The 26105-nt window shown below is 38.4% G+C and overlaps 1 protein-coding gene across 3 annotated transcripts in view; it reads left to right on the top strand.

Moving 5' to 3' along the window:
- Positions 1-551: 551 nt before the first annotated feature.
- Positions 552-26105, top strand: part of ADAMTS6 (ADAM metallopeptidase with thrombospondin type 1 motif 6) — a 153716-nt gene continuing 128162 nt past the window's right edge. The window contains exons 1-6 of one of the 3 annotated variants that reach the window (XM_075726450.1): positions 552-648; positions 1440-1804; positions 9393-9561; positions 17000-17214; positions 17775-17858; positions 18356-18501. In XM_075726450.1, coding sequence (XP_075582565.1) covers positions 552-648; positions 1440-1804; positions 9393-9561; positions 17000-17214; positions 17775-17858; positions 18356-18501 — 1076 coding nt within the window. Of the gene's footprint in view, positions 649-1318; positions 1805-9392; positions 9562-16996; positions 17215-17774; positions 17859-18355; positions 18502-26105 lie in introns of those variants that run through there. The other 2 variants (XM_075726449.1, XM_075726448.1) reach the window with 2 other exon arrangements.

The following is a 26105-nucleotide window of genomic DNA, read 5'->3' as shown; positions in this document are numbered from 1 at the left end:
TGTTTGAGCAACAAGAAACCTTAATTTTATGAATCCTTACATAAAGTTGATACATGCATCTTAAACTGTATGGGCCTGCTGTTCAAGGTCAATGGTAGTTCATGTCTTGTATAAGATTGTGACCTTGGACCATAAAAGTGATAATGGTTGAATGTTACTTCAAAATGTTACATTGCGTACTTCACTATCATGGCTTAGTGTTTTGCAGTATAGATCTGTTTAGCAAAAAGAATTTGCCTTGACTTATTTTCTTTTGCTTTCCAGGAAAAGAAATGGAGCAATTTCAGTAACTGTCCAGTCTAACATCTTACTGATATCTTAAGGAATCTTACAAATACTTATTTCAAATTGAGAAAATGACTGCAGATGTCGAAGAAAGTTCAGGTTGTTGGAGAAGAATACGTTTCGAAAAGTGGAACATCCAATAGTTAATTTGGAAGTAGTATAAAATAAATATACCTGTTATGGTGCGATTCTGGAGTGGAGTTAACTCTGTAGCACACAGGTAGCTCTCCAAGGAGAAAAAAAAGAACTTTCTGTTTTTCTAAATTATGGAAATTTTTTGGAAGACGTGGACATGGATTTTGAGTCTAGTCATGGTTTCGTCGGAATTTCACAGTGACAACAGGCTTTCATATAGTTCTCAAGGTAGGGGTCTGACCTCTGTAGCTGACAAGAAGCATCTGTTTTTGCATTGCATTTGGGTAATATTTTCTAAACCACATTTACATAATTTGTGAGATCATACGGGCTCTGCTCTTAGTTTTTTCATGATCCATTGTCATGGAAGTTTAAGTACAGCAAATCTGATTAACTTTTTTGTTTTAGTTTCTTTCTGTCTACTTTTAACTGTAGGAAAGCCTTGTAAATTAAATCTAGTAAAATGCTGTATTTGATAATTAGAGACTTGCCATAACAATGTTAACATGTTTTTAGACTAGGAAGTAAGGATCTAATCTTACTTTGATCCATTAACACATATAGGTTTTTAATGAAATTAAGAGCTGTTTACATGTTTTTACTATATAATACTTTTCATTACTACTGGTTTTATTCTTGCAGGTGGATCTAATAGCTTTTGTCTTTGAATGGTATCACTGGGAAGAATTCTAACCTTCTTAGGTTAGAATTTAGCCCCAGATGTTCACAAACTTTGGGTAAATAGGGAAAGATGTAGTTAAAAACTTTCGTATTTCCAGTGACATCAAATTAATAGGAAACTGAACACATCTTCTTGACTTAAAAAGAAAGAAAAGAATGTTTTATTTTATTTAGTAAAATGCTACATCTTGTGTTTACATGAAAGTGACTTTTACGTATGAGGGTGATGAGATTTAGCCAAGTGTGGTTTATGTTTATACTACTACTTGTTGTTTCCTGTTATATTTTCTTCTCTTCTATGCCCACTCCCTGGACTGTCTTACCTTGTGATTACAAAGAGGAATTCCTGTCTTACCTTGAACACTACCAGCTAACAATCCCAATAAGAGTTGATCAAAACGGAGCCTTCCTCAGCTTTACTGTGAAAAATGCTAAACCCTCAAGAAGGAGGAGGAGCACAGACCCCTATGACCAAGAACTGGCAGCATCTAAATTATTTTTTAAACTTTCTGCCTATGGCAAGCACTTTCATTTAAACCTGACTCTCAACACAGATTTGGTGTCCAGACATTTTACAGTAGAATACTGGGGGAAAGATGGACCACAATGGAAGCACGATTTTTTAGACCACTGTCATTACACAGGATATTTGCAAGACCAACACAGTACAACTAAAGTGGCCTTAAGCAACTGCAATGGTCTGGTAAGTGCACATTACATGTTCTAGTATAATAGTGTGCTTGTCCCTCTTAAATTACAGAAGAAGAGCATAATTGGCATATCTTTCAGTTTTTTGAGTCCCTGCGGGAAGCAAGCAGACAGGAAGGTGCAGAAAACCCCTAAAACCTGATCTGGGTCCTGGGGAAAAGTAGTCATCAGTTTTTCAAGCTTAATTTTAAGTACTAAGACCCAATTCTGTAGTCCTTTAGGAGGCAACATTTTCGGTGTTTACAGTGTCTGCACTAGGGCTGCAAGATAAGGTCTGTGCTGAGATCCTTACAGGTTATAAAAATGCTGCAAGCTCAAGGGGCATGGAGGAGGAAACAGAGGATCCTTTACGATGCTGAATCTTTCCAGAGAGGCATTGATTGAACTGAACACCTGCTTGTTGTCTTTTGAGAATTGGGGTTTAGAAACTTTGAGTAAATAACAGAGAATTGCTTGGTGTAAAAGTCATCATTGCTATAAATTCAGAGTGAAGAGCAAAGTAGATTCTTTGCAAGCAGCAGCATCAGGAAGTAATTATTTACCTTTTTTAATTTAAACATTTACATTTAAAAGTAGGATTAGAATTTCTCATCTCTTTCATTCTCATCTCTTCTTTTACTGTTGATGGCTTGATCCCATGACAGTAGTACTTGCATGGGAAAAAGCTTCTTTTATTCCCAACAGAAATGAGAAAACAGACTATTGAGTAACAAAATACTAAAATAGAAGGGCATGACTAGGAAATACTAAATCATGAGTCAGTGATTTCTCTAGTAAAAATATATGTGTATGTTACAGTTATTCATTCTGGTTTTAATTATAATAAAATGCTGGTCAATCTTCTTGTTAGACAGATCTAACTAATTGCTAAGGAAAAAAAAAAAAGGTTTTACAGACTTACTAAACTAATTCTTACTTATCCTTGGAAGTGCTATTGAATAATGCATCTTGGGATGTTATTTACAAACAAAAGCCAGCTGCTTCAGACCTGGATAGGTTGCACTACACCTAGCTGCTTTGATATCCCTGATACAGTCTAGGGTAACATTTTGGAGTAGTCTTGAGGGAAAATAATTTAATGGGGATTTCCAGGGCTAAGTGAACACTTTCAAAGAAATGTAGTTAATATGGTGTTCCACTGAGTGTGGTATCACAGTTTGGTTAATGCGGACTGGTAGCCGATGGGTTTGAATTTAGTACAATTTTCACTTTGGTTTTGCAGTTCCCGTATAATAACTTTTTTTCTCACAGTTATTTAAGCTCTTAAACTAATAATCATTTTGCGTTTGAGTTCTTTTCAGCTAAAAACACTAAGGAGACCAAATCCCTGCTTTCAGGACTCGCCTCTTTAAAAGAGGCTGCGTGTCTCTATCTCCAGAGTTTCTGCCAGTTGAGGCACAGACTGGTTGGCCCCCTTGGAGCCTGCAGTCAGTGCCATGGTGCTCCCATTTCGGTTCTTCTCTGACCTTGGCCAGGGAGCGAGCCGAGAATGCCTGCTCTTGCCTTAGCCGACTCTCGTCTTCCTTTCACGTTAGGAAAACAAGAGTGGGATGAAGCAGGAGAAAGTCCGTGTTCTCCTATCAGCTTTGCCCACCTCTCCCTCCTCATGGCACTTTGTTTCTTCAAAGAATTTAGCAACACGGAAGGTGTCATGGTGAAGCAGGATCTTTTTTTTTTACTTCTGTGCGTCACATCCTGAGGTGACGTTCAGCATTCCCATTGCTGCCTGTTTTCCTTCTGCCCTCAGCCTTGCTGTTGTGCTGCAGTGAAGCCACCTGTTGTTCTGTGGTTGTAGGTGTCCATACGCTAACAGTGCTTGTAAGTTAACTTTAGTGTGGAGTGCTTCCCAGCTAAATCATCATTGTCAGTGTTTTTAGTTGTCATCAGCTCTTAGGTATTTCTTCCAGGCATTAAGGCAGCCTTAATCCAGTCTCTGGGCACACCACGACTGGCAGTCTCGAGTTCTTCACGGTCTTGCCTCTTACTTGGGACTGTAAGTGTTGGGTGTCCACTGCACCTCCTCGAAAGGCCTAATCACAAGCATGTGAGGCTTCTGTCATGTCCGGAAGCAGCAGCAGGGTGACACAGGCTCTTGCTCAGAGGGGCAGGAATCCTGCAGAGGGGTGCAGCGGTAGGCTCGACTCAGTATCATCCTCCACCGTACGGAAACTCCTCTGTCATCCAGTGCTGGCAGGGCCTTCCAGAGCACTGAGTATGGGAGTTACCACTCCATTCAGATAAATCCACCGCGGAGTTATTTTTAAATGATGATTCCTACTAACAAATATTTTGTTATACAGCTGCTGGTTAGAACATGTTTAATAAAGCAATTGGCAGTGGGTATTGAAGACAATATTACTTGTTTCAGAGTTAGTGATAGTTCAGAAAATGTTGTTTGTTGTATTTTCCAGTCTGTTGGTCGGTAAGAGACTGCCAGTCGCGTTCTGCATAGTCCTTGATTAATGTCTGTCTCAAAGCCAGTCATTTCCTGTTTAACTCTAAAACAAGTAGTAATCTTTAACAGTGAGTGTTGCTCACAAACAAAATTTAAGCATTCCGTTTATTCCAGTTGTCGTGTTAGGTTTCAGTATTGCCAAATGAGTCATATTTCTTCCCCTTAGTGAATCTTTTTATTCAGTGTGCTCAGGTGAGGCCATCATCTAATTAACATAAGTTGTATTACTTTGAAGAACTCTTGTATTATCTGAGATCAGTTCTGGTGCAAGGAGGGCTTTCTCTCAGTTTCATTATAATAAACATGATGAGCAGTCAGTTCATTTCCCTGTCACTGTTTCCTGTTTCAGCCTCTCCCTCTATATTTCTCATGACCAAGTGCCCCAGAATTACAGGCTGCTACTTACTGAAGTTTCATTCCAGCAGTTTCCATCTGCTGGGCCCTGATTATGCTATAAATTGTCTGAAGTTATGAGGAAAGCTCTATAATCCAGTGAGCAGTCATGTGAGGAAATTGAAGGTCTTGTCCGGCAGGCTTGCTGGCTTCCAAACTCATATTTACTTAGCGGATGTTACGTTTGTGGATGGATTGCAGGTTTGGCCTTGTCATGAAAGAGCTTGCAATGAGCAGCATTTTGGGGCCTTTGGATGTTGGTGCAAGGCAACAAGGCTGAGGCATTGCCTAAACTGAGTATGTCATATTGAAGGAAAGAAGGGAAGAAACAGTAGTAGACTGGGTTGAGGAGACAACTTCACCTCAAGCAAAAGAAGTTTGTCTAATTCTGAGGGGAGCAAGTCTTGAAGAAGAAAAGTTTGGAGCTCATAGTAGTGGAATCGAGCAGAAACCAAACTTCTTGCATTCTTATCCACCTCTGTCCTCTGCCAGGTGTCAAAGCTCTCAACTGAGTGCTCGAACAAGCTTTCCGCAGTAGCGGATTTTCTCATTTTGTGCTGAAAAGCCCAGTAGTGGGAAATACTTTAAAATGTGTGGAAATTGATTATTATTAGGAAAGTGAATGAGAGGTTAAATCATGTTTTGAGGCTACTGTGGTTCCAAGGAAGTATTTAATGTAAAAGGCCAAGTATTTCCATGGCATGTGAAGTTCCATGCACTGAGTAACATTCGTGCTGGGTAGCACAGATGTCTCCATCCAAACAGAAATGATAAAGAAAGCACAAGAAGTAAGCTGTGGCTAAAGCATGGCCTTACTTGGTTAAATGAGGAATTATTTTGCTGGAAGCCTTCATGCTTGTTTCATGTGTTCCTAGATTCATATATGTAAAAATTATTCATATTCTTCTTTAAGTAGCTCATTTGAAAGCTGATTCTACCATAAAGAATGCATCTACTTTTGCAGATTATAAATTGCATATAGTATGGTATCTTTGAATCATATGTAAATTAATGTCTACCTTATAAGATAATTTATAAAGATCAGAAATTACAGTGAAAAGGATTTAGTGTTCTAGATCAGTGTCTTTGGAGTTCTCTTTGGTACTAATATGGATTTGCAGTATAGACTTAGTATTCAGAAAATTATATATAAGCTGTCCCTGTCCTAGTTTTAAGGTGTCTTGTTAGATTCCATGATATACTGTCTCAGGCCAGATCATTATTTTTTTCATCTTTAAGAACACAGTAAGCTACTGCAATCTTTTTCCTCAGTCATAAAACCACACTGAAGTGTATAGCCAGCTGTAGACATACTGAACAACACTGACACATTTTCAGAAGTTACTACTTTCAGAAGCTACTACTTTACATTAAAAATGGATAAAGCATAAAGTCTAGAAAGATTCAAGGCATGGAGAAATTGTAAAACAATAGTATTGTCTGGAGAAGGCACGCGCTTACTTGTCCTCCATAATACAGTTTGCTTCTGCGGCTGATGGACATCCCCCATCTGAAGGAGGTTAATGCCCCAGCTGGACAGCCTAACAGAAAAAGATTCCTTTTCACAAATTCAGGAGAACTCCATGTGGATTCACAGATTTGTCTGAGCATGTCAAACTGCTGGATCCGGACCTTATATATGTTAGCAGGAGTTGGCAGTCTGTAGTGGGATTGGATAACACAGGACCTCAAACAATCTGTTTTAGATAATAATCTTGGGAATGTTGCTTGTAGTAACCTACTTGGGGCATTCAGCTTGTTTCTTAAATTCATGGTATTTTGTCAAAACCTTTTGCTGGTCATTCATATGTCTTAATGATTTTTCTTAATGCTTTAGAGCAGAAGTTTAATTTACAAACTGTTCAAATACAATAGCAAAACTAAAAGAAAATTAAAATTAATTCCTTTTAATTCTTTAAAAGGGCATTATTTCAATCTCCTTTTCAACTGAAATTGTGTTTTGCTCAAATAGTAGATTGTAAGCCAAAAACGGGGTTTAGAATGTTGGTTTGGCTATAATAGCATAATTCCCACTATTTATTAATCAGACATTGCTGAATGCATATACAACGGAGGTATCTCTAGCCACACAGATTTTCTAAACTCGGAATAGATGCTGGTTGTCACTGACATAGGTACTTTTTATGTACAGAATTCAGAGTACTACTTAAAAATCAGTCACTGCAATTCAACAGTACTGCTTGCATCAATTTAATATTGGAAGAAAATTTTGTTTGCAGGCAAAATTAATATTAAGTTTAAAGTGGTATGCATATGCTGGTCTTATGTGAAGGGCATATACAGGGCAGTTGCGTTTCCACTGTTTATCAAATCACATGGCTGGCTGAAAGTGACCACATAAATGTTGTCACTACCTGGTGGTAGATGTAAGTTAAAATTTATTTGCAGTTCCTCAACTAATTGTTATTAAAATCTCTTTTTTCTTAAACCACCATAGTGTTCCAGGCAGATGAGATCAGATGTCAACTAGGCATAGGAAAAATTAGCGGTACTTTCCTAACCTTTTTCACTGCTGGTACCTGAAGGAACTGTGATCGTAGTTTGCAGACATTTGTAATAGTTTTTGCATATTTGCTCCTGCAAATATGCAATTTGTACAGAGAATTAATGCTTCAATTGTGTTGTTTATGGCATCTGAATTGACTCACTCCCACTGAGGACATCTCACCGCTTAAAACTACCAGTTTCAGTTTCTGATACAAATGTCTCATTCATGCTTAGACTTGTTAACCTGGGTGGACTGTACTCTGGAGCATGCATCTTTCGTATCTGTACTCATCAGAGGTAGCTTAAGACCTGCTCTGTTGCAGAGGCAGAGCCACAGGTTGGATGGTACCTCTGTCTTCTCAGGCTTGGCGTGAAGTGGACAGCCTGATGGTATTGGCCAGAACCACTCTGCAGGACTCTTTTCCTGTGGGAACATAATACCAGAGCTTATAACAGCTCAGGATTTGCTTGAACCCAGATGTCTGACATCCAGACTGGATGTAGTCCAGACTGTCAAGGTTCTTGCTGCACATCTGGCAAACCCAGTTACAATTTGGTTTATATTTTCAATACTATTTAAGCAGCAGTGTACCAGTAAATGATTTATTTTCTAGTAAAATCTTAGACTCCAAGTAACAAGAAGGCATTGTGAGAGGAATTTGATACCAGCATCTTCCAGGTGAATGTAGACCCTGATGTTACCTTCTTGAGTAAATAACTGAGTTCATAATGAAACATAATGCTGAAGAGGAGTACTTACTGTTGTAGTCACTATGTAAGGAATGTGTAATTGAAAGCTGCAGCGTGTTCATACATATATTTTCAAAATTTATAGTAGGGTTATATTAGGAAAACACTGTTCTTTCTGATGTGTTATACAGGATTTTTTATTTTAAGTTTGATGTTGTTACTGAAATCCAGTTATTCCAGGAGTAAAGATCAGGCATTTGATGTGCAAACCAGCAGCAGGATGATAGCTTTGACCCAGAGTAGAATGGCAAGCCCTGATCTTACAAACAGCTTTATGGTATTTGGAGCAGATATGGGGCAAGTGGTCTTACGGATGATCAATCATAGAGGTCTCATCGGAGGAAAAAAATAACCCCTTTAAAAAAGGCTTATGCATAGTACTTGCTTTACAGATCAAAGGTGTGGTATAAATTTGTGATTTGTCAAATCAGGATACGAATGCAGAAGTTCCTGCTTCCAGTCTCCTATCTGATGAGTAGCTCTTTCTCCTGACGTGGAAAGTTCATACATTCAGAAATTCCTAGATATGGATACCAGAATTCTTTTATTTAGCAAATATAGGTGTAGGAGTCTGTCAGGGCTTATTCCCCAATATTTCTATATCTGAATGGATCCCAAACCTGGATTTTCTGCTAAAGTTCAGTTTTAATTGCTGAAGGTTCAGGAAATTGCATAGTTGGCCTGAAATCTCCCCTTTCTTCCATAAACCACTTCCTGTTTGGAAGAAGCTGAGTTCACAAATGTGAAAGTTATAAGAATAAAATATCTACTATTCTGTACTGCAGTACGAGAGAAAAAATGTTCATCTGTTATGGAGAATAAGGTCTTGTGCACAGTCTGCAACAACTTGGATTTGCCAGATTTGTGGCAAGACCTTTTGAGGAATAAATGCTTTGTAGATAGTGTATCCTAAGTTAATATGAATAATTTCATTTTAATAACTAGCTCAGTTTTGGAATGAGGCATCTGGATGTAAAATGCTGAATGGTTTCCCTTAATATATGTTCTAAAACCAATCCTTCATGCTGTTTTTCTTTGATGCAGTATGTGTCTTCAAGCGTCTACCAGTATGGCATCATAGAGGGATATTGGTCTCATCATTTGAGCAAGGCCATTTTGGCTTGGTGTCACACTTAATGGATGCGAATCATTTAGTTTTGGAACATCTCTGTGAAAAGATTATTTGTCATATACTGAGAATATCTCTTGCTTTCTTACTATATCCACCAAAAATGATAGGAAAGAACTACAGAAATAGGGCAATGATTTTTTTTATTCTTTTCTCATTGTGTTGCTTAGGCACTTACTCCTGCTCCCACTAAAATCAGCAGAGGTGAGCTGGCTTATGCATTGTTTGTTGTGTTGGCTTAAAGCTTCAGAGATAGATGACAGTCAAATGTTTTTTAAAGTTAAGCTTTTTAATAGGAGTTTTATATACTCTTCTGCAAGTTTTTATTCTCTTATTTTCTTCTTTAAGCATGGAGTCATTGCTACAGAAGATGAAGAGTATTTTATTGAACCTTTAAGGAATATAACAGAAGATTCTAGTAACTTTAATTATGAAAATGGTCATCCTCATGTTATATACAAAAAATCTACCATGCACCAGCAACATCTCTATGATCACAGTCACTGTGGAGTCTCAGGTAAATGAGTGTCATTCCTTGTAAAAAATTATAGCTTAAGATGTATTTTAAAATCTTGCTTGGTTCACATGTTAAGACACAGCGGACAATGTAGCAATAGGAATCCCCCTTTTGGATGATGCATTGTGCCCTGTTGAAAAGTAGTTTTGCTTTTTTTTTCAGATTCAGATCAGGAGTATAGTGTCTTTCAAAAACTGAGACACTAGGAATAAGTCGTGTTTTATGCCTGTGTTGTGTATAGTAGCAATAAGCACAGGCTTCCTCAAAATGTGCTATAAATGTACTTCATTCCCCAACTGAAAAGCATGATTGAGTGACTAAGTATTACAGCTCAATGTTTAGTAAGTGTTCCATCTCATTTGAGGAAACTTGACATGCAGTAAATGTGTTAGTATTATGATTAGTAATACATTTGGAGCTGGAGTGCACATCTTTGAGGTTTATGGTGTTTTGATGCTGGCTTTTGGTTCAGTGGGTTAACACTAACCATAATAATTGAATATGTGATTTACAGGTAACTTATGGGTAGGATTGTGTAGTTCTGATTGAGAGATATTTTCCTTGTAAAGCAGTTTTAACTTTCACAAATACACTTTTCAAGTACTCTTTGACATGATTTTCACTTGCTTAAACTGAAGCTGAAAACTAACTTCTTGAAGACAGCATGGGGTAAATCTGGCAAGTTATTTTCGAGGACTAAAATAATGCTTTTTACATAACAGAAAAATGTTCTAACCTCATCATTTTTTTGTATCTTGGAAATAGCTTGTTCTTAAAAGTTCAGTCCTGAACAGTTATATTGCATGAGATGCAGTGCACAGGGCAGGCTGACAACTACTAATCTTAAAATAATATCACTGTTCATTGATATAACTTATTTCATCTTCTTGTGGAGGTTGTAACTTTTACTGGCACCAGCTGACTAAACTTATGGTACAGATTGTCTACAAAGGCCCATGCTTGAGAGACAGTATTTCCTGAGTGTTTCAGTTAACTGTGTTTAGGGAATGTCAGACTTCATGTAGGTAACTTCTGTTTTAGTTTGGAAGCATTGTTCCATCTACGTGCCTCTAATATTGCAAAACAAGTCTCCTAACTACTACTGCCTGCTAACTGATGGTAAAATAAGAGTACTAACGTATGTTCATTTTGTAGGGAAAGCTGTCACTTAATCCTCTTGAAATAAGTGGAAGGATTATGAAATGTAGGATAATGCAATTTTTACTATTATTATATCGCTAGAAAATGACGGGATATTGGCCTGTGTCAGATGTTATCTTCTAGATTAATGCTAGGAAGTCGTTCTCTTCCAAGTGAGGATGAAGCAGTGGCAGCTAGTTTGGTCAGGTTGCATTCAGTCATTCTGGTGGTGTCTGCGTATGGATCGTAGGTTGATCAGAGCTATGCATCTTGCATGCATTTTTTTGTGAAACATGCAGTAATCTTTAGCATTTACTGTTTTGCATATTTGATGCTGCCTTTGATCTTGGAAGCTCCTGTGAATTTCCTGATCTTTCATATCTCTCACATCCTGAAGTCCTTAATTATTGAAATACTAAAGCACTGCTTTTTACAAGCCTGAGTCTACTGTCATGCTCATTCATCTCAGTTTCTCCTTTTCCTGTTGTTCTGTATACTACTTCCACCTCATGAAAATTTCTGAAAAAATTTGCTGTCCCCCAAAACTGCAAGGTCTTACTTTTCCAGATGTCATGCTATTTTAATGTTCTCCTTGTGGGTACCAAAACCTTTTAAACTAATTTTCTGAGTGCTGTTGCAGCTTTATCCTGAAGTGCAAAGGCATCCAAAGCATCCCCAGATTACCTAAAAAGTAAAATGAAATACTGTTTTTGTTTTCACAACTTTCAGACCCTAAGACTAAAGCCAGGTTTACAGTAATCTTTGGGGCATTTCACTTGTTTTGGAAGTTTTGAGCAGTTCAGTTTTGTGTTTTACAATGCAGTTGTAACAAACCTGTAGCCGCCTTTTGGCAGTATATAATTTATTTTGTCTGGAGACTGATTTTAGCATTACCTTCAGAACAGTTTTGCTAGTATAATATGCTGGGAGGAATCTGCTTGTGTAGCTGCACCACTATTCATGGTCTGGCAAGTTTCCCCTTCTGTAATCTAGGCCTAAATTTATCACGTACCTGTTCTGTATCAGGGAAGTGGTCAGAATTTTGAAGTGTTGATAGAGACAAGGGGAGTGTTATTTCTGACCTTTCTGAGGAAAAATTGCGATAATTGATAGAAAGTGGGGTGGGGAATTCGGTGAAAGGATGATCAGAATTGGTTGGGATGAGGAAGTGATGGACTACTTCATAGTAGATAGTAGAATTATGGTGGCTGATACAAGAGGAGAATTGGAGAGGCAGGGATATTCAAATAAGAACATAGGATAGATTTTCATAACCTAAATTATATTTTAAGCAAGCGTATGAATGTGTAAAAAATAAAAAAGTTAAATTACTATTTCATGTATGTATTGTCACCAAGTTAACTTGTGGTTTATTAAATACATCTGAAATTATTAAGGCCTTGGTAAGAAGTTGGCCCTCATCAAATTCCAGTTGCTTCAATGGGATTTGAGGCCACTGGGTTATATTGCAGAATGCTGTGTTTGGGTAGCATTGAGAAAGAGCAAAAATTGATATATAAAAGCTGCAGAGTGGCAGATTATTTAGGGGTGGCTCTACTATATGCTGCCTTATGTAGTGGTTTTACTCATGCCAGACTTTACAGTCAGTGCATTCTAAAATAGCGTCACAGGAAAGTTTGGGTTGGAAGGGACCTTTAGAGATCATCTAGCCCAACCCCCCTGCAATGAGCCGGGACATCTTCAACTAGATCAGGTTGCTCAGAGCCCCGTCCAACCTGACCATGAATGTTTCTAGGGATGGGGCCTCCACTACCTCTCTGGGCAACCTGTTCCAGTGTTTCACTGCCCTCGTTGTAAAAAACATCGCCCTTATATCTAGTCTGAATCTATCCTCCTTTAGTTTAAAACCATTACCCCTTGTCCTGTCGCTACAGGCCATGCTAAAAAGATTGTCCTTATCTTTCTTATAGGCCCCCCTTAAGTACTGGAAGGCTGCAATACGTTCTCCCTGCTGCCTTCTCTTCTCCAGGCTGAAAACCCCAACTCTCTCAGCCTTTCCTCATAGGAGAGGTGTTGCATTCCACTGATCGTTCTTGTGGCCTTCCTCTGGACCTGTTCCACCAGGTCCATGTCTTTCCTGTGCTGAGGGCCCCAGAGCTGGATGCAGTGCTCCAGGTGGGGTCTCACCAGAGCAGAGCAGAGGGGCAGAATCACCTCCCTCGACCTGCTGGCCACGCTTCTTCTGATGCAGCCCAGGATACGGTTGGCTTTCTGGGCTGTGAGCGCACATTGTTGGCTCGTGTCCACCAGTACCCCCAAGTCCTTCTCTGCAGGGCTGCTCTCAATCCCTTCATCCCCCAGCCTGTACTGATTTTGGGGGTTGCCCCATCCCAGGTGCAGGACCTTGCACTTGGCCTTGTTGAACCTCATGAGGTTCACACAGGCCCACCTCTCCAGCTTGTCCAGGTCCCTTTGGATGACATCTTGTCCTCCTGGTGTGTCAACTGCACCACTCAGCTTGGTGTCATCTGCAGACTTGCTGAGGGTGCACTCGATCCCACTGTCTATGTCATTGATGAAGATGTTAAACAGCACTGGTCCCAGCACAGACCCCTGAGGGACACCACTTGTCACTGGTCTCCATTTGGACATCGAGCCGTTGACCACTACCTTCTGGATGCGACCATGCAACCAATTCCTCATCCACTGAACAGTCCACCTATCAAATCCGTATCTCTCCAATTTAGAGGATGTTAGATTTAGAGGGATGTTGTGGGCACCATGTGAAAGGCCTCACAGAAGTCCAGATAGATGGCAGCCATAGCTCTTCCCTTGTCCACCGATGTAGTCACTCCATTGTAGAAGGCCACTAGGTTGGTCAGGCAGGACTTGCCCTTGGTGAAGCCATGCTGGCTGTCTCGAATCACCTCCCTGTCCTCCATGTGCCTTAGCATAGCTTCTAGGAGGATCTGCTCCATGATCTTCCCAGGCATAGAGGTGAGGCTCACAGGTCAGTAGTTCCCAGGGTCCTCCTTTCTTCCCTTTTTAAAAATGGGCACAACACTCCCCTTCTTCCAGTCACTGGGGACTTCACCTGACGGCCATGACTTTTCAAATATCATGGAGAGTGGCTTGGCAACTACATCAGCCAATTCCCTCAGGACTCTGGGATGCATCTCATCAGGTCCCATAGACTTATGTATGTTCAGGTTCCTCAGGTGGTCACAAACCTGATCTTTTATAGTGGGAGGGACTCTCCCAATGTCCGCCTTGTGGTCCATCCACTCAAGAGGTGTGGGAAGAGAGGTTGCCAGTGAAGACTGAGGCAAAGAAGTTGTTAGGTACCTCAGCCTTCTCCTCATCCGTTGTTACCGGTTTGCCAGTCTTACTCATCAGGGGGGAACATTGTCTTTGACCTTCCTTTTCTGGCTGACATACCTGTAGAAGCCCTTCTTGTTATTCTTTGCATCCCTTGCCAAGTTCAGCTCCAGCCGTGCCTTGGCGTTCCTGACCTCATCCCTATACAACCAGGCAGCGTCCCTATACTCTTCCCAAGGTACCTGTCCCTGCTTCCACTGCCTGTGCAGTTCTTTCCTGCCCTTTAGTTTGACCAGCGGTTCTTGACTCATCCATGCTGGTCTCTTGCCTTCCTTCTCTGATTTCTTGCACCTGGGAATCGAGAGCTCTTGTACTCTATGGAAAGCGCCCTGAAATATCTGCCAGCTCTGTTGTGCTCTGTTGTTCGTGAGGGCAGTTTCCCAAGGGAAAAGTCCCAAGGACTAATTCCTTGAAGACCTGGAAAATGAAAAAATACTTGTATATGCATTAAATGATGATGATAAAATAGTAAGAAAAAGCAGCACATAATGCTTCACTTCAAAATACTCTCATAGTTGCATCTTACATAAGTAGCTTTTTATTGCATTGTGAGATCTGTTTGTGTTTGTGTTCTCTCCCTCTCCTCTCTCTCCACCTTCACCCCCACCTAACATCTTCAGAGGACTGACTTAGGAAAACTTGGGTACTATAGTTGTGAACTCCATGTCTACACATGTTTGGATTTCTTTTCAGTTGCAATTTAAAACCTAATTCCCTGCTTTTGTAATCAGTATTTTGGGGTTAATTACAGGTTTTTTTCTGTGTTTTTTTTTTTCTTTCCATTTTTGCTTTTTTTACTTTCCAGTAGCTATTTTCGATGTTCACGAAGTTTAATTTTTTTTTCTTTTTTAATCTAGGAATATGGTGGAAAGATAACATAACTTGCCACAGAGCTGTTTTTGTTAAATATATTGCAAAATTTTATTGACATGTTTTAGCTTTTTTAAGAAAATTCAGTCAGCATTATTTAGTGTTTTTAAAGGAGAACAGCATAAGCATTGATAGATTCTGGAGTGTGAGCCTAAGTACTCAGGATTTTTTCCAGCTTTCCCATTGCTTAGAGACCAGCTAAAGCCTAAGCTTCTCATCTGGTAAGAAAAGGAGAAATGTTTGGTTTTGTGAAGTCTTCTGGGACCTTCATTTGAAAGATGCTATCAAGATGAGACCAAAAGAATATATTCTTTTTTTCTCTGAAAGTTTTCTGTGTGAGCTCATCAGTTTTCAAATGTTTAGAATAGGTTTGCACCTTTGAGTGAAAAACTATGAATGAATGTGGAAGCAGTATTGCATTTCTAAAGTAATTCTAGCACTCTAAGAACACCAGAAACCGTCAAATGTCACCATTTATTATATGAAAATGAAGAGTGAATTTTTGTAAAATGTTAGTACAGAAGCTGTCAGAGAAAATTCCAGACATTCCTAAATCACTGCTTAAGTGAGATGAAAATCTTTGAACAATTAAAGCAACTTTGAATTTCATAGAATAGAGAGGAAAATCAGGAAAAAGCTTATTATTCATTATAGAATTTTCAACAGGCTTTAACACTTGATACAGTTTTTTAGAATGGATTATACCCATTGCAGAATGAGGACAGTTTTGTTACTGGCATTTTTCAGCTACCAGGTTCATTCTCTTTTTTTTTTTTTTTTTTTTTTAACTTTTCTAAAATATGCACCTTTTAAAGCCAATGCTGTGGCCTCAGAAATTATGGAACAATGCAACAGTGGGAATGCTGAAGCTTTGTATTCCTGGTTTTGACCTGAACATACATTCTTTGTGGTATAGTTATTGCTCTTTGAAAATAGTGTGCTTAGCTGAATTGCATGAAGCATTGCTTTTTCATGGAAGGTACTGGTCCTATCTCAACTTGTCCTTAGCTGAACCCATTTTAGTAGAGGTAAGGATGCATCTTAGAAATTGGTCACTTGAGCAGTCCTGTACAAATTATAAATGTATCGTAATTGTTAACGTTCTTCTGTTCATCCACAACTAGAAGGAACACCTTAGATATTTTAAAATCCTACTTAGGTAAAACCAGACAATATACTTTGATAAACTTAAGGTTGAGATCTGTGTGGGCCTTGGTGGAAAAGGGATATTTAATATACACAACAATGCCACTTTTGCAGGGAAGGGCGGGTTCAATTTTGTCCTGAGGACAGGAATTCGAATTCAAATTCAAAGTAAGTTTGTAGTGTTTGTTTTGCTGATAATTACAGCTGGATTTTAATAATCAATCTTTTTCATACAAGAAATATTTTTTCTATATATTTATGTGAAACAAGTACAAGAATCAACATATTTGAGTTAAAATTGGACTTAAAAATAACTACAGCAATTATCCCATGTCAGGCTATTTTAAACTTCCTATTATAGTTAATTTGCAAGGTAGATAAAACATAATCTGATAGCTTTCTGAAGAGAAAATTAATTTATTTGGCCCGAAAACTATTAAGCATATAAGCATAATTGCCTAATAATTACAGAGTTTCACAAGAGGGAAAAAACTCTTTTGGTGCCTTATCAGTGTGTTTAATTCCTTAGTATATTTTGATACCTTTTACCTTAATTTTAAATTTTTGTTTTCCGGTATGTTTTTTCCAAATGTTATAGCTGTCTTGTTCTTATCCTTAAAATTTGGAGGTGTGCTTGTGGTTAATTATAACTAATCTTTAGTATTAACATAGGTGTGCAGAATCAGGTCCATTAAGAGAAGATTGATGGTTTATTATCCTAAGTCAAGTTAACGAGAATTGAGACTATTAGAACTCAAAGTCGGTTTTCCATTATATAAGGTATTTTAAAATTTAAAAAAAAAAAAAATTTTTTTTTCTTTGCCTCAAGAAAGACTTCCTTTTAGAAGCTTGAAGATGGTACTCTCAACATAAAATGGATGCATTTTGTATGAGTTTTATTAGTGACCCCTCTGAAGTGTTTAATTATTTTGGTTCCTAGAAGACCTCACAAGAAGCAGTAGACCTTGGTGGATGAGTGATGCCTCTGCTTTTCCAACTTCACTTCCAGTCAATGACACATTAAGTAGTCATAGTCGACAGAAGAGATCAGTAAGCCTTGAACGGTTTGTGGAAACGCTGGTAGTGGCAGACAAAATGATGGTGGGATACCATGGTCGCAAAGACATTGAACACTACATTTTGAGTGTAATGAATATTGTAAGTTTCATCCCTCTCTGTGTTCACATAAATATGCATGTACTGAAATGATAAAGCAACTGTAAAGTATTTATTTATTAGCATGAATTATGCTTTAAAATACGTATCAGCTTGCAGGAATTAATAGTTAATTAATAATTAATAGTTATATATAAAATAGTTAATAATATGGCAAATGTTAGCATCATGGGAAAAATGCGATACTGTTTCTGTCAAGTATGCTGTGATCACTTTTAAATTGTTTGTCTTTAATTTTAAATTCATGTGATTACATTTAGATTCTACAGTTCTATTCTGTTTAAGTCAACAGTCTAAATGCTCCTTGTGCTGGATGAATTATGAAACAAGGTATAAACAGTTTTGATTGATTGAAAAGTGTGACAAAGAAGTTTGTTTTACTGGTCATTTTTTGGTCCAAAACGAACTTTTATTTAGGTGATAATGATAATTAGCATTATGAAACTACATTGAGCGAGAAACTAGGTTAATTTTTAACCACTTAGGAAACAAGTAGTGTTTCTTGTCTGACTTTGTGCCTTTTCTTATTTTCTGGAGGTCAGGTTGCCAAACTTTATCGTGATTCCAGTCTAGGAAACGTTGTGAATATTATAGTGACACGTTTAATTGTCCTCACTGAAGATCAGGTAAGAGCTGTTGTGCTAAGCTTTATATCCCAGAAATACAAGTTGCTTTATTGCGTAATATAGATTTCATTTAATTATTGCTTGAAATGGCTGCATCTGAGTACAAAACCTATCTTGTAATCTTTCACTACTTTAATCAAGATGAAACGGTTCAAAGGAATATTCCTCATGTATCATCTCAAAAGATATCTGTTCTTACTTCAGGTGAACATTAATACACCTTTGGGGATGTCAGTTCTATTTTTAGGTCTATATTTTGATATTCTGATTTCTATGTATTGACATAATCATTATTAAAGTTGGAGCAGAAAGAATGCCTGTTCAGTAATACACAACTGAACTTGGGGTCAGATTTTACAGAGATAAAATTTGGCAAGAAGAGTTTATTCCTAGAAACCACTGCTTCTAATTATAGTCCCATTTTAGTTTTCAAAAGGCTTAACAACTGACCTTAGTAATTTGTTTGGAACATTTCTGGTATGCATGTTGTATTGCAGCCAAACTTGGAGATAAACCACCATGCAGACAAGTCCCTCGATAGCTTCTGTAAGTGGCAGAAATCCATTCTCTCCCACCAAAGTGATGGAAACACCATTCCAGAAAATGGGATTGCCCACCATGATAATGCGGTTCTTATTACTAGGTATGGTCATTATAAGTATTGTGTTTATTTTATGTTATTTCTGTAGCGTTCTTGTTCTTGCCTTATATATATATATATATAGGCTGGTTGTAAAGTAATATAATTGGTAGGTAATCTTAAGAGGAGAAAAATTAATAGATGGCTTGTCTTAAATATATCAGACTATTAAACTATAGATTAGGAATTTGGAAAAGTAAGATCTGCAAATTACTTGCTTCTGCTGTTATTTTCATGTCATAACTGCCAATGCAAAGTATTCCAGTCGAACAGATGGATTCTATTGAATATTTTATACTTTTATAATTGAAAAGAATTCATAAGATTATGGAGAACAAAACAGTCTGGAAAATGTTTTGTTAACCATATATAATACTTTTTTTATAAGAATTTCAAGCCAGAACCTCAACTACTGTAATAGTATTTCTGCTGAAAAACAGATTCTTGCAGATTCAGGCAATGTGAGAATCTGCTTTGTAGCTGTTTTGATTTATTATGCTTAATTAAGATGAGAAGTGACAGTTTTAATAGGTGGTTTCAAAGCCTGCATATGTTTGTTTTGTATTCCACCATTACTGTGATAAATTCAAAAGAGCTTGCACTGTAATCTTGCAATCCTGAAAAACCTATTCCTGTTTGTCCTTTGCAGTTATGGGTAGGCAACTGTACTTTATTAGGAGATCAGTTTCCCCATTGTTCAAGAACACTATTTGTTCTTTTCTATTTTGTTTAAATAGCAGCAGGTGCAGCAGCACTTATTTGGATTAGGATCTTTTTGTTCTAGTCTCCACTTTCCAGGTCAAATTCTGTACTGCTTTGTATATGACCTATTTGTAGAATCATTGTGTTCACCGCAGAAGATTTTTAAATAGTGATTAAAATAATGGATGTCTTCTGGAATTTTGTGTAGAAGGTGTAAAAGTGGCTGGGTTCTTTTGGGATGGGTGGTTTTTGTTGGTTTTGTTTTGTATAAGGAACAATTTTTTTTTTTATTTTTTTGAGAGGAAAGAAAAGCTAATGAATTACTTGCATGTATTTTTGCATTCAGATTTCAAATGTAATTGTTACATGCGGTCATTAATACTACATAGTAACAATTAGCATGATTAAATGCCAGAGTGATTTAGAGAGCTTTTATAGTCTAAGAAGTTTAAAACAAATATTAAAGTCTCTAATAAAAATAAATGGAATGAAATTCAAAATACAATACGGTTACTCACAAAGGCCTTCGTTTATGCTCAATTTTTTTGCGTACAAGTAATTCCTTCATTAGAGCTGCTCACACGTGAAATTAACTGCATCTTTACAGCAGTGCTACACGTTAAGCTTTTACTGGTATAATTTAGGCAGTGAGTGAAAAAGTGTAATCTGTAGGTGGTATCGTTGTCAGTTGAAGCCCCAAAATATGTATGTATAAGCTTCATTGGCAACACTATATTTTTACTGTTATGACTGAATAACTTGATGTTAGTGTTATTCTGGCACTGCAAAGCATGGTTGTTTATTTTCTTTCACTGTTGTGCTTTAATACATTTTATTACTGTATATTCTGTACTGGCTTCACTGTACTGGTAGGATGTTCCCAGCATAGTTATGAACAGTTCTGTGTTCCAGACGAAGGCTTAAGTCAGTGCTAACTTGCAGGCCTTTAACTGCAAAAGGAGCAAGTTTTCAGGGAACTTTAATAATACCCGTTGAAAGTTAAGATTTTTCTGCAAGAAGTAGTAAATATTTAAGGACTTATTTTATTCTTCATTATGGGGGCTTAGTAATTATGTGAGTAAGCTGCAGAGTTTCTTTAGGACTTGCGTATGCTGTTTTTAAAAAAGGGCATAAGAGTTGTAAAAATAACATCTGAGTTTACTTCTAAGAAGTTTACACTTCTAAGTATATACCTATGTTTTAAATCAACGAAGTGCCTCAGTGTAGTATCTGCAGGCTAGTAATACCTACCTTTATAAAGCATTGCTGAACTTTTAAGTTCAGTTAGACATGCTTTCACGATAGAATGTCTGTATTCATTTATTTACTATAATAACTGTAATTTCTAAAAATAATCCCAAAGGCTACACTAATCAATTTGAATGGATCAGTCAGGCTTTTAGTGAAACTGCTAGCTATCCTGGCTCTTACTAATAAAATGTATCAGCATATGTGAAGAATGGATTTTTCTTTTTTTAGGTTGGAATGAATAAAGATACATTTACATTAATATAAGCATGTAAATCCATTAACTTTAAATAACTCTAAATGAATGACTGAAATGATAACATGCTTGTTTTCATTCTATTTTGGATCTCTTTCCTAATGAACCAGAGTTAATGCATTATATGCAAAAGAGAAGGGTATAGCTACAGTGCTTTAAACACCTAACGTGTTGGAGAGGTCTTTAATAACCTCTTCTACCTGAAGGAATTTGAACCTATACTACCAAATATTAAGTTATTTTTTAGCCACTGCAATAGTGTTTTGAAAGCAGTTTCCTGAATCTGTCCTGCTGATGCAGCTCTGCTTTGTATGGGGTAACTACATTTTCATTGAATTTGACACTGGAACCATTTTTGGTCATTGTGTGTATTAGTATTTTATGGAAAGTAGGAAAGTTTCAGTTCAACATTATGAATAGTTTTGTGTTGATCAAAACCAGATTTTTCAGCAAGTAATTGATGTACTTGAAAATATTACCTAGTCCTAGCTGAGTATTAAAGTTTGCAACTACAACAAACTTTATCTGAGAAGTGTGACAGAGTTGTTAAGGAGTCATTACCCTCATCTGTGCAAATGAAGACAGCACCTCAGCTTTTCTTAGCAGCAGATGGCTTTCCTCCATGATACTTTCAAAGGTGGCATGCTCTGATCTGGGAGAAAAACCCAGTATTAAGGGTGCTGATTCCCTAGGGGTGTGTGCTTGACCAACATAGACAGACTTTTGTACCCCACACTAGCTGTATGCTAAAACCAGGTAGCCTCACTGGTGTGGAGGTATGCCAAGCTAATCCCATGGAGATGTTACCATGCCTGCTAAGCTGCTGGTCTTTGCACAAGATCCTACCCGTGTTAAGTGTGCCTGGTGTATGGGCTTCTCTGTCATCATCCTGCAGGCACCCTGCAGTCTGCAGAGCACTTATTTTACTAAGTGGGTAGGGGATTACAGAAAATTTCTTAGCAGATAATAAGGCAGGTAAGAGAGTGGTCCGAGTAAGAGTCTGATTCCCAATCAGGAGAGCAAAATTGTGGTGATGGAAATATGGTATTACTTTCACAAATATGGTAACAAAAATAACGTGCATTCTCAATTCACTATGGTGAGTATTGGAACAGGTTTAGCTTCTTTAATGCTGCCAGACTTTATGCTGTAGGCATAAAAATGATAACTATTTCCTGATACTTGGGTTGCCAATGTGACACCCATCTATAAGAAGGGCCAGAAGGAGGACCCAGGGAACTACAGGCCTGTCAGCCTGACCTCGGTGCCAGGAAAGATTATGGAGAGGTTCATCTTGAGTGAACTCAACAGGCAAGTGCAGGTCAACTGGGGATCAGGCCCAGCCAGCATGGGTTCATGAAAGGCAGGTCCTGCTTGACCAACCTGATCTCCTTCTATGACCTGGTGACCCACCTGGTGGATGAAGGAAAGGCTGTGGACGTCATCTACCTGGACTTTAGCAAAGCCTTTGACACAGTCTCTCATAGCATTCTCCTTGGGAAGCTGGCAGCTCATGGCTTGGACAGGCTTACTCTTCGCTGAGTAAAAAACTGGGTGGATGGCTGAGCCCAGAGAGTTGTGGTGAATGGAGTTAAATGCAGTTGGCAACAGGTCACAAGCGGTGTTCCCCAGGGCCCAGTACTGGGGCCAGTTCTGTTTCATATCTGTATCAAAGATCTGGATGAGGGGATTGAGTGCACCCTCAGTAAGTTTGCAGATGACACCAAGTCGGGTGGGAGTGTTGATCTGCTTGAAGGTAGGAAGGGCAGAGGGACCTGGGCAGGCTGGATTGATGGGCCGAGGCCAACTGTATGAGGTTCAACAGGGCCAAGTGCCAGGTCCTGCACTTCGGTCACAACAACCCCATGCAACGCTACACACTTGGGGAAGAGTGGCTGGAAAGATGCCCAGCAGAAAAGGACCTGGGGGTGTTGGTTGACAGCCGGCTGAACATGAGCCAGCAGTGTGCACAGGTGGCCAAGAAGGCCAACAGCATCCTGGTTTGTATCAGGAATAGTGTGGCCAGCAGGAGCAGGGAAGTGATTGTCCCCCTGTACTCGGCGCTGGTGAGGCCGCACCTGGAATACTGTGTCCAGTTTTGGGCCCCTCAATACAAGAAAGACATTGAGGTGCTGGAGCGTGTCCAGAGAAGGGCAACAAAGCTGGTGAAGGGTCTGGAGCACAGGCCTTATGAGGAGCAGCTGAGGGAACTGGGGTTGTTTAGCCTGGAGAAGAGGAGGCTGAGGGGAGACCTTATCGCTCTCTACAACTCCCTGAAAGGAGGTTGTAGTGAGGTGGGTGTTGGTCTCTTCTCCCAAGTAGTTAGCAATAGGACGAGAGGAAATGGGCTCAACCTGCGCTAGGCGAGGTTTAGGTTGGATATTAGGAAAAATTTCGTCACCGAAAGGGTAGTCAAGCATTGGAAGAGGCTGCCCAGAGAGGTGGTGGAGTCACCATCCCTGGAAGCATTCAAAAAACAGGTAGATGTGGCACTTTGGGACATGGTTTAGTCTAGTCTACCCTTGATTGGTTTAGTGGTGGACTTGGTAATGTTAGGTTAATGGTTGGACTGGATGATCTTAAAGGTCTTTTCCAACCTAAATGATTCTATGATTTTATGGTACTATTGTCAGCAGAAGCATCTTCCTTCAGTTTCACTGCGGAGCTTCTGAGCATCCCTGAATTTGATAAGAATTAGATACCTTCTTATAATGGGAACTGAAGGGTAGGTAATAGGCCTTATACAGAAAGCTTATTACAGGGTCTTGGGATGTTGGGTGACTTTGTATAACAGGAATAGCAATTACTCTGAACACTTACAATACTTTTGTGTGTGTTACTGTGCTTTTGCCTTCTTTTCTTCTGAATCAGTGTTCTAAAACGAGACCTGTTTTTTTTGTATAGTGCTTGCTCTCTGAAATTTCACCTAGATTTTTTCTGTTGGAGACTATATTTAAATCTCAGACTTTAATATTTTATCCTGTAATCATCCAAATTGGGCTCTTGGGGACACGTGAAAGTAGAATACTAAGCAGACAGGTTTTAATTATGAAGTTGATTAATAGTGTAATGTTGTTAAGACAATGTCACTTTAGATGAACCTGGTGAATCCTTAAAACTCTTTCATAAAGTAGGAGAAAAACTTGTATGATTCTCTTATCTCAAGTCTTTTGGTAGACAAAAAGTAGTCTTTGCATTTGCTTCCTGTATTCCTGCATCACAGATGTGATAATCTCACTTCTTAGCGCAATGTTGGGTTCTCAGCTTTGCCATTTTAAGACTCATTGTGAGAGTCTCTGTATATTCTCATTTGTGCATCCCATTCCCAGTGTAGAAGCATGTTTGCCTTTTTGAAGTTAGTTCTTCTTTATTTGCTGACTTTTTTTTTAACCTTCATTCGTAGCCTGCTTCCTTTTTTTGTTTCTTCAGAAACTCCCTAAGAAATAGTCTCTCCATAGTTTACCTTCAAAGAAGCCCAAAACTTCAGAGGTCACAAGGTACACTATAATATTGTGACTTATTTTTGAAGAGCACTTAACCCAGCTTCCCTTCCATTTCAATCAATTGCTTTCTTCTCTTACCTTACAGATCATAAAGTAGGAATTACAGAATTTGTCAACAATACCTTGGTTAACTTGCAAGCATATACATTATGAACAAAAGTATTCCTTGTCCTGTGCACCTGCACAGCATGGTAGGGCCAGAGGGTTGCATTCTAGGCTACACTTTGTAGCAAGCATGGAAGAGAAGATGACAGAATTTCAAAAATGCCTTTATTTTGTTTTCTTTTACACCCTAGGAGTTTTCTAGTACTACATTTCTGTATAGCTAAGATGGTTAGTTTGATTTGTCCTGGTACTAAGTAGTTGTTTTTCCAAATGACATGTGTGACTGGCTTTCTAAACTTTGCAGCAAATGAGTCTTTTCCTGCTGGGAGGAAAGATTCAGAGCTATTAATTTGCCTACTGGTGTGTCAGTAGATCAAGTAGAAGGCGTACCAAACAGCCCGTAAGTTTCTGGGGGAAGTTGAGATGCCTCTGTGTGTGTGTGTATATCTCTAAAGGGGCAGAACTTGGTCTTTGAGATACAAAAGTTTTAAACGGAGAAACATTTTAAACCTTACTCACTTAAAGAGATAACACTTTTCAAAAGTCATTGCATGAAATGTCATCTCCTGTTGTTAGCATCACATACCAAGAGTTTATGTTTTTCAAAAAGAAGACCAAATCCACTATGCTTGACAAAACATTGAGTTCTCTTTGATGCAGCTACAGTGCTTTTATAGGAACATAAGTGATTCCATGCAAAAAAACTTCATGAAGTTTAAGTTTTGAGACTGTAAACCTGCATCTTTTTTTTTTTTTCTCCCTCCCTCTGCTACACTGTTAGAGATGCACTTAGTAGATAACAGCTTTTGAAATTAATGACTTATAATATCTTGAAATACAAAAATCTTTTCCTTGGATTGGAGCCCACTTGAGTTAGTTATACAAGTGGTTTACTGCTTTAGCAACAATGTATTCTGCAGCCCCACTGAACTGATTCTGGAGGAATCTTTATTTGCCTGAATAAAGAATCAGGGTCATAGGATGTTTTTATTGATTATGCCAAATACACCTCCATTTGTAAGTTAGACTGGTGTCAGTAAAAATGTTGAGTACCACAGGTGGTATAATTTTGCTATTTCTCTGGGTTTTAAATGGGCTTGTACATGTTAATTTTTGTGAGACAGTGAATGAGCTCTCTCTAAATACAGACTCTTGTATTTTTGCCAGGTACCACTGTACTTGTAATTCAGTAAGTATGGCTAAGCAGTGTGGTATGGCTGCTGTTAGCATTAACCCTGGTATTAGTATGCAGCATATCTCTCTAGCAACACTGCTGAAGCCCATATGGGAGGCATTAGCAGTATTACACAATTGGTGGATTTTTTAAATCTTTCAAGGAGAGAGATTTTACAGAACTGGTTTATGTTTACTGTATATGTACAAGATTAACTTCACAATGCTTCAGCTAGTTGTTCCTCATTCATGTGCCCTCATGGGCAAGCTATACTCTCTTTCATTTGTCTGTGAGATATGCATTGCTTGTGCAGGCCAGTGCTGCCAGATTTTCTAAGGGGGCAGAAGGTATACATATATAGCAGCCATCCTAAACTCCTGTAAGTCTTGTGGTCCATAATCTAAAGAACTGCAATGTTTTTGGCATTGCTGTAGATATTCAAGAGGGGCAAAAAGTTTCTTGTTTCATTTTGCATACCTGTGTAGAGCTGACCACAACCATGCCTGCCTTTTTTTTTTTTTTTTGTAACATTAAGGGGTTTTAGGCAGCTGGGGATGATTTGGCAGTTATCATCCCAATAGCAGTCCTAAAAGAAAATTTATTTTGTGGACATGGTTGC

The sequence above is a fragment of the Pelecanus crispus genome, chromosome Z (genome assembly GCF_030463565.1).
Source record: "Pelecanus crispus isolate bPelCri1 chromosome Z, bPelCri1.pri, whole genome shotgun sequence".
NCBI classification, from domain to species: Eukaryota; Metazoa; Chordata; class Aves; order Pelecaniformes; family Pelecanidae; genus Pelecanus; species Pelecanus crispus.
This window is presented reverse-complemented; position numbering and strand designations above follow the sequence as displayed.